Genomic DNA, 12,400 nt, shown 5'->3' on the forward strand with positions numbered 1-12,400 from the left:
AGATACAAATAAAGAAGAGTTGACGTTTCTTAGTCTATTTTGATTAACAAAATTCATAAATTATTATTTACTAAAGCTAATATCTGTGCCCGGTTAGCTCAGTCGGTAGAGCGTTAGGCTTTTAACCTAACGGCCCAGGGTTCGAGCCCCTGACCGGGCGACACACACTTTTTGTCGTTTTTGCCTGTGAAATGAATCAAACATTTGCTTCATCAAAATGTCAATGTGATTAAATTGTGTTCAAACTATGACAAGTAATGAAAGCAATAATTTTGATCTCAACATTCAAAATGTTTTATCATTTTCTTTTACTGCCATCTATTGGGTAATATTAATTTCATTATGTGTCGACCTGTCGTTTAAATAGATTTATAGAGCATTTTTGTACAATGATTGTCGTCGAAATGACATTTTACCTTTAAGTCATCCTGATGAACTTGTTAGCTGTGGTCATTTTTTTCAATTTGGTTAGCTTTTGATTGTCTAATTAGTAACATTTTTGGTTAATTTTCTTTATTTAAGTGTAATAATAGCTTCTTTTGATGTCTATTTTGCGAGCAAATTCAAGTATGTGAGTGAAGAGAGAAACTTGCTTAGCTTGCGCGTTTCATTGAATAATTTTGTTCAATTCTAGCTGCGTTAGCTTGTTAGCTTAGGTGATTATAAAATGTTTAATTTAACTTTTTTATTTTCTTTCATTTAATTGTGTGTCTATTTCATTTTACCTTTAACCCAGTGTAGTAAAATTTAATTCCGTTTAACCTAGTGTAAATTTATTATTATACATATTATATAAATATATATTGATAAAAAAAAATGTTACTCTGTGGAGGTGATGTTTTAACTGAAAGACAGTTACATCGGTTAAATGAGCATAAATACAGGTCTGCAGGTAATACACTGTTGGATCCTGTGATGCAAAAATTTTGGAATTGGTTCACAAAAAGATTGCCCCTTTGGTTGGCACCAAATCTTATGACTCTTGTTGGTTTATGTGTTAACGCTTTAACAACCGTTGTATTAATACTATATTCACCTGATGGTAAACAACCTGTAAGTTGTTTTTCTCTTGCTCTTCTATTTAGTCATCTTTCTTTAAACAGCTCTAAATATCATGTGTTCTGTGCTATTATAGAGGTGTTTTTTTCAATCTAGATACATTTATAACCTCATTAAAATGTTTTTCTCTCGTTTTCTATTTTTCAGATACCTGGCTGGGCTCTAATATTTTTTGCAATTGGACTATTTATTTACCAAACATTAGATGCAACTGACGGTAAACAAGCGCGTCGTACTGGCACAAGCTCACCTTTGGGTGAATTATTTGACCACGGCTGTGATTCAATTTCAACTGTCCTTGCTTCAATTGCTACATGTTTAACCTTTCAACTGGGCTATTATCCAGGATGGATGTTTTATCAATGCATTGCTGCATCCTTTTTATTTTATCTTGCTCATTGGCAAACATATGTTTCTGCGACTTTAAAATTTGGAAGATTTGACGTTACTGAAGTTCAATTTTCAATTATGTTCTTTAATATTTTGACTGCTTGCACAAGCCAAGACTTTTGGGCATCCACAGTAAGTAATACTCTTTTCTAAGTGTTTCAGATAGATTCATTTCTGCTACTATTAATTGGAAATATATTACATGTTAACATTTTTATTGAGTCTTAACATTAGCTTAACATTTACATTCAAGGGCAATACTGTATAGTTATGGCTTCATACAATATTCGTCTTTTTAAGTTATTTGATTGGTTTTCTTAGTTTCTTACAAATCTGTCAACTTTAATGCAGAATTTTATTGCAACCACTTCAATAATTAAGCCTACGTCATTCAATGTCAACTCTTATTTCTTTCCTAACCATCATTTGGTTCTTCTCCCTTTCTTTTTTTCTGTTAAGGTACCTGGTTTGAACATGGAGCTAAAAATACTACCAGCAATTGCTATAGCCATTGCCCATGCAATTGTTGCTTTCAATAATTTTTCTGTAATCTTAGCTGGTGGAGTAGGAAAAAATGGATCAACTGTTGCGGTAAGTTGAATCTAAGGTGACAGTTAATTGGCATTTCTCTTGAAAACCAGATATCCTTACTTTCTTTTTTATTTGTTTCTGCACTTAATTTAATTTCTGTTCTCCTTTTCCTGTTTTATTGAAACTTTCAGGGAACCAGCGTTCTATCACCTTGTATACCTATCGCAATTGTGATTGTACCTGCCTTCATAATCTATCAGAAATCATCGCCTCATCTTTTTGAAGAACATCCATGTCTTTATCTAATTACTTTTGGTCTTATCATTGCTAAAGTAACCAACAGACTTGTGGTATGAACATCTTACAATGTTATTGGCACTAACCACGTGTGTTGCCGTCACTATTACAATCTTCTGATTTTTCAATATCTCTTTCATGTCAGGTTGCTCATATGACGAAAAGTGAAATGGATTATTTAGATACCGTTCTAATTGGTCCAGCAATGCTTTTCCTGAATCAATATTTTAATAATTTTCTTCCTGAATATTTTGTCCTTTGGCTGGCATTGGTACGTTCAAAGAGTTTAACAAACTCAAATTTTACAAAATTCTCATAAACTGTGTCTTTTTTCCTTTAGATTTATACTTTGGCTGATCTCATACATTATGCTGTAGTAATTTGTCGACAAATTTCTAGCTACCTCCACATAAACGTTCTGACGATCGCACCAAACTCTCCATCCTGGAATGCCCAGAAAAGTGATAAGCATAACAAAGGCTCATTAAATGGTAGGGATAAAAAATATAATCTACGACAAGGGCGGCATCAGTGAGAAGAGATTTTAACAAATAAAAAGATGATCGTTAAGAAGATGAAAAAATTCAGTTCTGAAAAAGTAAAGAAATAAGATGAAGTCGGAATAGGATTCAAAACAAAAACCATTTGAATAGGATTTTTTTGTAATGCCTTCAACCCAATCTAAGTCATTGTCATATTTAATTTTCTCCTTTCATTTAATTTGCATTAAGATTAAATAAGATTCAGAAAAGAGATTGAAAATTACTATACACACACCACATTTACGATTTTTTGTTTCCTCTTTTTTTGTTGACTATTCAGAAATCCTATTCAAAATGCTTAGCTATTTATAAATTCAATTTCAATTTTAACATTCTTCCATCGACATTAATCAATCACTTGATATGTCTCTTTGTATGTGTGTTTATCAGAAAAAAAGGGTTTAATTAACATTAACAGACTTCAATTTCTTTGCTTTTCCTGTTATTCTGTCAAACGTTTTTGTCAAACTCAACAGAAAAAAAATACAAACAAAACACACCATTTTGTTAACCAAATTGATAATCAAATAATAGGCAACTACAAAAAAATCAACTATCAAATTCGTCTGCTTATTTCTCGCTTCAATCCTATTAATATTCAACCATTTGTTCGCCAATTCCTTACAAATCGACGTAAACCCAGCAAAAGAGCAAAATACCAACATTCAATCTGAATAATCCATGTTTGTTAATGCAAAAAAGTATGATATAAATCTATGGTATTAAAAACTAATAAAAAGGCTAAAAATATCAAAAACAAATCAACCTAATAAACAACTGCCATATAGACGCGTATAGTGTAGCCTATTTTCACCTTCAATTGAAACGGATTTTAGAAACACTCATTCGTGAATCGATAGTGAAAAAAAAACTGCTTAAATGTGGAGATTGAAAGTGCCACATACGCGTCCATACGGTTATTGTATTGATTGTTTTCACATTTTAACAAATTCAGTCGACTCTTTTTTTGTTGCTTTTTCAATCTTGTTTTTTGCCTCCTTTTTCATCTTCATTATTTCATAATGAATATTGATTACTTTTGCTACTATTAGCACTTTTTGTTTGTATCACAGTTTGTTGTAAGTCAGGAATATTCTGTTTCTTTTTCAGAGCAAAGCTCAGGAGATTCCGCATCAGTGTTAATACCTCTTTTTGAGAATGATCTCGTGGAGGATGAAGATGATGATGATAATGTTATTATTGATCAAGATAAACGAGTTGGTGAGCAAGATGATGATGATTTGAATGCACCCAACGAACGGTCAAATCAACTGTATCCATGATCTTCAGCCAAATGCTTATTGCCTACTAAATTAGCAAGCAGCTGATTGTAAAATTGTAAATTGTTAATAATAAGTGTTCAATTCAATCTTATTTATATAAATTGATCTGCTGTTTTTGCTTGACCAACCAAGAACACATCTACGCTCCCACTCAAACATCACAATTTAAAGTTGAATTACGAGCCAAGCAAGAAGTTAACTAGGAGAGATGAGAAATTAATTCAATTGAAATACAACAACCAATGTGATTATAATCAAGGAATCGCCATCTAGAGTTGGCTTTTTTGTTAATCTGTTTCTCCGCCATTTACAGTAGTCAACGTAAATCGATCACCATTATAAATATCAACTTATCCTTCAATCTTCAATCTTCGCAACCAACATCTTCACCTCTTTGTAAATACTCTTGTGAATCACCTTTTGATTCATTATCATCTTTTCATCTATTTTTTGGAGTCTTCACATTATTACAAGTTGAAGAGGACATTTCTAGAGAGTTAGAAGATTATCAAATTATCATGATAATCAATAGAGATGATTTTTCAATCGTGATAATGAACTTATACCTTTAATGCCTATTTTCATTATTAACCCAAAAGTAGTGTGATATTAACTTTCTTTTTTTTTGATTAGCAGCAAAATTTTTGTTACTAATTTAATTTTGTTTTTAATGCAAATAAGATCTGAATTTATAACAAACAAAAAAATTCAACCTTAACTCATATTTTCGAATCTCTTTCAATTTTATATTGACTTTGAATTCTGTTGTATAAATGAATAACCGCTGTGTAAGGCCTTGTGTAAGCCAAGCCAGCTTTAAATCAAAGTATTTCATGTCAGCTTATTAAAGATTAATCTATTTGATTATTTGAGTGAAGAAAAGACAAGTTAACTAATAAGATTGTCAACAATCAAATTTAATCATTGCAAGGTTCTTGAAATGATGACGATGGCGATCATAATAATAATTGTAAACAAGCTGGTGATGTAATTTTAATAGGTTTTACTTTGATGGTGAAGCAAGGGAACCCTTTTCACAATTGTTAGCACTTTCATTTCAGCAGGCAAACCAAATTAATTGATTTCAATCAGCTTTTGTCATTGATCATCATTTTCAGTGTATATTACTTTTTACATGTAAACACATTCTTGAGAATTTAGTGCTTTATCATGTTATAGCCAGCACTATCTGATATCATTTGAGTTGAAGATAATCGCCAAGTTTTTGCCGTCAGAAGATCAAATGTAATCAGAAGGATTGCGAATTAGTATCAATTTTTTATTACTAAAGGTAAGTACAAATGTGAGACCATTTCAAGTGAATTAAAGCAATTGTTATTTGAGTTTATTAAGGCAATAAGCTAAATCTGGATTGTAAAAAAATAACATTTCGTGGATATTGGAAAAATCATGGAATCAAAAATTACAGATGAAATGTACAGAGTTGATTGTAACTGTAATTTCTCATTCTCAGCTATTTTCATTCCTCTAGATTGAGTTTATATTGCAATTTGGGTTAAAATGACAGTCAACCCTCTCAAAGTTAGACGTTTCTAAGGCAATAGTCCAGACAAAATTGCCAGTATCGAAGCTGATGAATTAGTCTTCGGCTAAAATACTTGACAGCAAAATGGGACTTTAGTTATTCTCATGAAGTCTAACTTAGAGAGGGTTGACTGTGATTGTGACGAAAGTATGAAAAAAAATGGATGCTAGTAATGGATTGACCGAGTCTTGTGGTATGTTATACATTCATCAATTTCATCTGGTCTGCTTCGTCTAAGATCCCATAGGTAGAAGTCAACTATTACTGAAGTGGCTGGAATGGGCAACGTAACATTATTTATTTCGGCTAGACGGACAACTCCATTTTTAATTTGTTCAACGGCATGAATGGATACACCTCTGATTTCAACTTCATCTGGATCACCATATTTAAATTTTTCTCCTGCCGACAATCTTCTGAGTAACTCATCTCTGTAATTGATCACGCCTAAATAGTATAAACACTGAGGAACTCTGAAAAAAGTGAACGCAAAATATTAATCAAAGGTCAGATAACTATTAATAGCAGGTTGGTCTTTAATTACTCACCTGTAATCAGCAAACATTGTAATATCTTGAATGTCATCAAATTTGCCCAAACCTTTACCTTCATGGCAAGCATAAATATCACCAATCAAAAGTTGAGCTCGTTTGTAAAAACCAACTGAAAAAAAGGAAAAAAAAATAGATTTATAATTGGACTCTTAGCAACAATTAAACAATAAATTTTATCTTTTTCCTTGAAATTTAATATAGATTAAGTAATCTTGGATTCAATGCCGAATAAAAAGGATTAAAACAATATAGTAAAGATTAATAAAAGCTAGCTTAGTTCTGTTCAGTTCAGCTGATAAATATTGTGACAGTTAAATCTTAATAATATGGCAGCACAAATACTCGAGATTAGGTAAGTGAAGCGATTGAACGATGAAAAATACTTACTGGACTCTCCATTGTAAAGAAGTTCGTCTCTAAACGAAGGAAAATATTCATGCACCATTTTGAGCAAGGTTTTAGCACTATTTTTGGCTTTTATAACCATGGAAACAAAAGTATTACTGAATTTCTAGATGAATGGAATTTAAAAGATTAGATTTGATTGTTTAAATTAGATGAATGGGATACAAATGGAGGTGAAAAGGTAGCTTTCAAATTACCTTAACTAAAACTGAGCCATTCTCTCTCATTATGGCATGTCTTTCCTCCAACAAAGGCAAATCCATTGGTTCATTAGGTTTACCCTTTCTATGAGCGGCAAATATTCTTTTAACTTGATCTAAACTTAAATTGGAATAGTAATCTGGATTGCACATTGGAATACCTTGATCAAGTGCTCGATTAATGATTGCACATAAAGCCCAATAGCCAGTATACTCGATATCTTTGTATGTCACACCAAACTCTTTATCTTCGTCCGGCCAGAAGGAAAAGTTAAGTGAGTCAACTAAAAAAATCCAATTAACGGCGAAATCAGTGGGTTCCTTAGGGTGTAATTCATGTTCCCTCCACATTCCCAGAGTGTATTCACCTCTTATCAAAGCCGTATAAATCTTCAAAACAGGTAACACAAAATTAGAAAACATTAATTAGAAGTTTATGTAAAATGATTTCGATAACTCGGTTAACATACCTCTGTTGCCATTCGGTGTACACCTTCGTAATTAATATGAACATTTTTTGAGATCTTGGCGAGGAATTCAGCAGTTTCTTTAGGATTTATTACCTTATTAGGCATGATTACAATTGATTAAATGGGAGAACGGTTTGATGATTTTAAAAAATTAACTGTACACTAGAAATGAGAAAAGGAAACTGAAGCAGTTATTATAAGGACAAGTAGAGTTAAAGAGCAACAAGAGATTACACAAGGAGGTAAGGTGCTGATAATGAGATAAGGGCAAACTCTTCCCCACTCTGAAGATGGAGCTGACGAAAGGTAAAAAGGAAAAGGAAAAGTAACATTTTTTTATGTTTATTTACTGTTAGTTAATTTGATTGATTGAATTGTATTTTAAAAAAGAGAGGGAAAAACGAATTACTTTTCCCTTCCTTTTTTACCTTTCACCAGCTCCATCTTCAGAGAGGGATCGTAGTTAGATCATGGTGCTTTCCTTGTGTAAAATGTTTCAATGAAGACTCGGACCTTTGGCTTCTCGAGTTATTCTTTGGTTCTCGTTGATCGAAGCTAATACTTTAATCTTGATTAACCCACGTAATTGCGGCAAATTATGAATTTTGCTATTCTCACGAAGTCTAACTTAGAGAGGGTTAACTTGAATCAATTTATTCCATTTTTAGGTACGAGAACGTTTTGAAATGAAGCTTTCATATGAAATAAAATTGAGATTTTTTTTACAAATGTTTGCCACAAATTTACAAAAAAGTAGTGAAATTATTTTTAAGTTTCATTAAAACAGATTTATGTTACAAGTGACTTTATGCGTTTATTATAATTGTTCATTTCATTAACAAACTTCAAGACTCGCTTTTGAACGTCGAGTCCACGAGATACATTGAATCCCATTCTTTCAAAAAACTCTTTGGGTAAAGCAAGAGGAGCAGGAAGAGGTTGACTAAGAGTGGATAATGATCGCATGTCGGAAAAATCATGATTCATATCAGACTCTTCCCCAGCAAAGAACTTTGGAAAATATTTTTTCAGTAGTTTTTTGGGTAATAGACGGAGTCGATGTTCAACTGCGTTGGATAATTTAGGTTTATCTGAAATTATGTCATCATATGAGTAACAAAGAGGTTCTTCCAGGGTACGCAGTAAATCTCCAGCTCGAACGTTATAATGAACCAATCGGTAATCATGTGTTATGTAAGTTTCATAGCCGCTGGTAGTAAGTTGGCGACCATCAATGGCATCTAAATGATGAGGGTGGGAAAATTGCCACTTAGCATAGATACGATCAATATTGGCGTGGTGCAGGAAAAAAAGAGAGCTGGAATAAAAATAAGAGATTTATATTAAAAGACAACCCAATGACAGCCGATTGTGGTAGTGAGGTGAAAATTAACATGATACTTACTCAACTGGTGAATGAGATCTACTAAAGTCACCATTAAATCCACCAATAGAGAAATGGATTGCATTATGCAGTGAATGCTCTAAAGTTTGCCGGAATTCATCATAATTTGAAGAGGTTTGAATCAACGAAGTTATAAACACTGGTGAATGCCAGGAATGAATAGTGTCAGGATGGGGTCCTTGAAAATCACGCTTTACACAACGTGTCCATGGATAATTGACTTTTAGACCCGCCATAAATCCATCTGTAAGACAATAATTATCATCTGGTGAACCATTACCGCCAAAAGCGTGGGATGAAAAGACTTCAGCTTCATGTGGAGCATCAAAATCATTAGCAGCATCCTGAAATCAAACATAAAGCTAATTAGTCAAATAAGAAAATTAAAATGGAATAGAATTGTGTTGACATAAAGACAAATTGATACTAACCCAATAAGGTAAAGTTAAATCAGAATCAATGGACATCATTCGGGTTTCAAAATCATGAATGAAAAGTCTGTGCCAAACCAAAAACTGAGGATAATCATGGATGAATCGAAAATTAGATGAATGAATTTCTGCTAGTTGATCAAAGGTTCCATCATCGTACATCTTCTTAAAAGCTTTTACGTATTTTTTCCGTTCCGATTTTTTAAGTGACGCAAAGTTTCGACGAATTCTAATATCATCGCACTCACAATATATCTCGTTGATGATTAGTAAAATGGTAACACATGAAAACAATTTATTATTGGGTAACATTGTAGTTTATAAATTGAGTTGAATTTTTAGAGCACTACACAGTCTAAAAGAATCTAAACTGGCAGGGTGAATGGAAAATTGGTGCGCAGGAAGTCGCTAAAAGCTAATCAAGTTGCTCCAGGACTGGAAAACACGATTTCCATAGAAATAAGAAGTTTAATTTTTAACCGGCTTTAATCTTCACAAGACTCACATAGGTGAAGAAAGTATATGAAGGCAGGGCATAACAAATCCAATTTTAAACTCTTCTGTGATTATTAAGAGATTTCTATTAAAATCACAATTCAAGACATAAATCGGAAGCTTTGTACAAGTCAAAATTGCTCTAATAAATTAAGATTTATGAGTATAACAGGTTTATAATATTTTCACCTAGAATTGGCAAATCTAACTATTTCATTTTTTACAAAGTTCAGCTTATTAAAAGCTGTGAATACATTTGATGGCAGGTAAGTGAAAAGATCTTGCATTGTATGAATGGCCGTCATCATGGGAATCAGTTTGAATTGACGTTGACGCTCAACATTGTACAATACTTGATTCAATTGTTCTTGGCTGGTTTCATTATCCGAAAAAATGTCCTGACCATTTGATAAGGCTTCGTCTAAATATTGTCCTAGTATCTCTGCATCACCTAAGCCCAAATTCAATCCTTGACCAGCAAGTGGGTGAACTCGATGAGCAGAATCTCCTAAAAGAGAAGAAAAGTAACAAAAGTTGTTAAAAGATTAAAAACCATAAATTGGCTATTTCCTCTGAAAAATCAGTTCTTATAATAAATATTACTTTGCATTGAGGGAAGGAAGTCTCTACGCCAGAGGCGGTAATGGTATGAGATTAAGTATAAATCTACTCCAATATTTAAACAAAAATTTTACCTATTAAAATGCATTTCTGTTTATCACCTCCTTTGACTGTTCCAACCATCCATGGAAGTGTGGTACCGAATTTAAGGGGGAAAGATGCTCTAGATTCGGGTTCGATTGAAATAACTTGAGGAGGATTTATTCTAGGAAGTGAGGATGCAGCGTCCGAAGGTATAATTTTTTCCAAAAGAGAGTCACAAGTATTAGTAACAAAACTCAGCATTGATTGATTTTTAGAAACATTTGCATCTAGGAAGAGATTCTCATTCAAAAGGTTAACAAAAGCCTCATCCGACAGCTCCATCAGCCCATTAACTTGATTTCTTGGTACGCTTAAAACAAATGAAGCAAAATTTTGAGTTAGCGGTAACAGAGCTAAAACGTTTCTGTTGTGAGGAACAAATCTTTGAAATGCTACATCATTTTCATCCAAATCACTTTCTTTTGAAATTTGAACAGTACCAACAATGGCTGATTGACTTAGATCTAAATCGAAATAGTTTATATCTGAGGATTGGCGAACAAAAGAGTTGTAACCATCACATCCAATCAGAAGATTTGTCGTAATTTTTGATTCATCCGAAAGAGTAAGCTCAACAGTTGTATCTCCAGGAATCGCGTCCACATTAGTCAATTTTGAGTCGAATCTGATACAATCAGATCTTATTTTGTTCCGAAGTCCTGCTAGAATGATGTCATTTTCTATTATGTAGCAAAGGTTGTCATCTCCGGGAATATGACATCGTGAATCTTTTATTAGATTGTCAACAAATGAAATACGATGAGGAGTGAATGTAATTCCTTTAGAGTATTTGGTTGACCAAACGTGCATAGATCGGGTTGGCTTGGCATAAGGCTCTAAGTTACTCCATACATCCAAGTTGTTAAAAAATTGTTTACTGGCTAAGGTTAAAGATGATACACGGTTAGATAATAACCTTTCTTGGTTGATGAGTTCACCTAGATTTACGGGTGGCCGATCTTTTTGACTTTCTAGAAGTAGAATTTTTCGATCAGATAAAAAGGGTGATTGTTGAAGGTAAAGGAGAAATGAGAGACCGACTATTCCACCTCCATTAATAACAATATCATAATGAGGGAATTGTTCACCAAATGTTGACATTCCTGAAGCTGGTAACGCTGAATCTGATGGTTCACTTGATGACACCGGTGGAATTTTTTTATATAACTTCTTTTCGGGAGCGGATTCCACTATATTTTCAGTAGTTATCAATGTCCTAATAACCACATGATAAGGCGATAGATTGGCTCTGCTTGAAGCACGCAAAAAACTTAACATTGTTATGATTAAATTATTACTTAAAAATCTATTAAATCAAAATAAACAGTCCAATAATAACAAAAGTCAAATTATGTTATTCTAATGCAATAAAATGTCTTGACAAAAACAAGTAACATGTGTTAAGTATTGTAGTACTGAATGCGCGGTAATTTCAAACAAATTTGAGATTTTATCCGAACTGATTCAATTAATTAATTCAACTAATTATACAATATCTATTATTATTGTAAATTAGTTAATATGAATAAATTAGCAAATTAATCCCACTCTAAGATTTGATCCCTCCTTTTCTCGTGAGAAATATTTTTATATTAGATTCAACCTTGACTAACAAAGTAAATTTCAAAGAAATATCAGTGAGTTTATTGTTCAAAACATGAAAAAATTTTGGAACGCTTCTGAGGTTGGCTCGTGTTTGATAAATCAATAGAATTTGTAAGATAATTAGCATTTAGTTAATTTTATTAAGCAAAATAATTCACTCTTCATGTTTTAGCCTTTAAACAACTTGTTTGTTTGAAGAGTTAATACAAAAAAATTTAAATTCATAAAATTGAGTTAAGAATCAGGGAAGGATTTAATCAACAGTTGAGATTTTCATTATTGAAGCACATTATTAGAGACCATTTCATCCTCTTGACAATATAAAGATTGTTGACAATTAAAATCCAGTTAATAAGCTTATCACCGATAGAAACCTGAATATTTTAAACATCCGAAATACCATTGAAATTTTAATCTTATGAATTTCAATAATAAGCGCTCGCCATATTTATTAACTGTCTTTGAACACCACGAGCTAATGT

The 12,400-nt window shown here is 32.6% G+C and overlaps 4 protein-coding genes and 1 non-coding gene across 6 annotated transcripts; 2 read left to right on the plus strand and 3 right to left on the minus strand.

The window, feature by feature from the left end:
• Positions 1 to 87: 87 nt before the first annotated feature.
• On the plus strand, positions 88 to 160 carry TRNAK-UUU (transfer RNA lysine (anticodon UUU)). Its single transcript has one exon. It is a non-coding gene; the product is annotated as a tRNA-Lys (tRNA).
• A 466-nt stretch (positions 161 to 626) lies between these two features.
• bbc (choline/ethanolaminephosphotransferase 1 bbc) lies at positions 627 to 4,984 on the plus strand. 2 transcript variants are annotated; one of them, XM_015930631.3, is made up of 7 exons: positions 627 to 1,053; positions 1,207 to 1,581; positions 1,909 to 2,040; positions 2,172 to 2,330; positions 2,423 to 2,548; positions 2,618 to 2,768; positions 3,930 to 4,984. In XM_015930631.3, the coding sequence occupies exons 1-7, from the start codon at positions 817 to 819 to the stop codon at positions 4,100 to 4,102; spliced, it is 1,353 nt and encodes a 450-aa protein (XP_015786117.2). In that variant the 5' UTR covers positions 627 to 816; the 3' UTR covers positions 4,103 to 4,984. The 2 variants fall into 2 exon arrangements, with proteins under 2 accessions (XP_015786117.2, XP_089123438.1); XM_089267312.1 differs by lacking the exon at positions 3,930 to 4,984 and having other exon boundaries at positions 2,618 to 3,372.
• A 437-nt stretch (positions 4,985 to 5,421) lies between these two features.
• LOC107363423 (queuosine 5'-phosphate N-glycosylase/hydrolase) lies at positions 5,422 to 7,449 on the minus strand. The gene is made up of 5 exons (XM_089267315.1): positions 7,278 to 7,449; positions 6,805 to 7,197; positions 6,590 to 6,713; positions 6,197 to 6,311; positions 5,422 to 6,121 (listed from the first exon to the last, which is right to left on the minus strand). Exons 1-5 carry the CDS (start codon positions 7,380 to 7,382, stop codon positions 5,815 to 5,817), a joined length of 1,044 nt encoding a protein of 347 aa, XP_089123441.1. The 5' UTR covers positions 7,383 to 7,449; the 3' UTR covers positions 5,422 to 5,814.
• A 570-nt stretch (positions 7,450 to 8,019) lies between these two features.
• LOC107363460 (uncharacterized) lies at positions 8,020 to 9,425 on the minus strand. Its single transcript, XM_015930686.3, has 3 exons — positions 9,114 to 9,425; positions 8,683 to 9,026; positions 8,020 to 8,595 (listed from the first exon to the last, which is right to left on the minus strand). Exons 1-3 carry the CDS (start codon positions 9,423 to 9,425, stop codon positions 8,067 to 8,069), a joined length of 1,185 nt encoding a protein of 394 aa, XP_015786172.2. The 3' UTR covers positions 8,020 to 8,066.
• On the minus strand, positions 9,389 to 11,656 carry Coq6 (ubiquinone biosynthesis protein COQ6, mitochondrial). The gene is made up of 2 exons (XM_089267311.1): positions 10,304 to 11,656; positions 9,389 to 10,116 (listed from the first exon to the last, which is right to left on the minus strand). The coding sequence occupies exons 1-2, from the start codon at positions 11,589 to 11,591 to the stop codon at positions 9,794 to 9,796; spliced, it is 1,611 nt and encodes a 536-aa protein (XP_089123437.1). The 5' UTR covers positions 11,592 to 11,656; the 3' UTR covers positions 9,389 to 9,793.
• Positions 11,657 to 12,400: the final 744 nt, after the last annotated feature.

The sequence above is a fragment of the Tetranychus urticae genome, chromosome 2 (assembly GCF_039701765.1).
Source record: "Tetranychus urticae isolate SD_2017Ah chromosome 2, NJAU_TeUrti_SD_1.0, whole genome shotgun sequence".
Lineage (NCBI taxonomy): Eukaryota > Metazoa > Arthropoda > Arachnida > Trombidiformes > Tetranychidae > Tetranychus > Tetranychus urticae.

Coding starts and splice junctions, on each gene's coding strand:
- Coq6 (XM_089267311.1), bottom strand. CDS start 11,591: ATGTTAAGTTTTTTGCGTGCTTCAAGCAGAGCCAATCTATCGCCTTAT. Junction 10,117..10,303: donor ACAGAAATGCATTTTAATAG/GTAAAATTTTTG, acceptor CTTCTCTTTTAG/GAGATTCTGCTCATCGAGTT.
- bbc (XM_015930631.3), top strand. CDS start 817: ATGTTACTCTGTGGAGGTGATGTTTTAACTGAAAGACAGTTACATCGG. Junction 2,041..2,171: donor AAAATGGATCAACTGTTGCG/GTAAGTTGAATC, acceptor TGAAACTTTCAG/GGAACCAGCGTTCTATCACC. Junction 2,331..2,422: donor AAGTAACCAACAGACTTGTG/GTATGAACATCT, acceptor CTTTCATGTCAG/GTTGCTCATATGACGAAAAG.
- LOC107363423 (XM_089267315.1), bottom strand. CDS start 7,382: ATGCCTAATAAGGTAATAAATCCTAAAGAAACTGCTGAATTCCTCGCC. Junction 7,198..7,277: donor TACACCGAATGGCAACAGAG/GTATGTTAACCG, acceptor CCTGTTTTGAAG/ATTTATACGGCTTTGATAAG. Junction 6,122..6,196: donor ACAATGTTTGCTGATTACAG/GTGAGTAATTAA, acceptor CACTTTTTTCAG/AGTTCCTCAGTGTTTATACT.
- LOC107363460 (XM_015930686.3), bottom strand. CDS start 9,425: ATGTTACCCAATAATAAATTGTTTTCATGTGTTACCATTTTACTAATC. Junction 9,027..9,113: donor ATTTAACTTTACCTTATTGG/GTTAGTATCAAT, acceptor GTTTGATTTCAG/GATGCTGCTAATGATTTTGA. Junction 8,596..8,682: donor AGATCTCATTCACCAGTTGA/GTAAGTATCATG, acceptor TTTTTATTCCAG/CTCTCTTTTTTTCCTGCACC.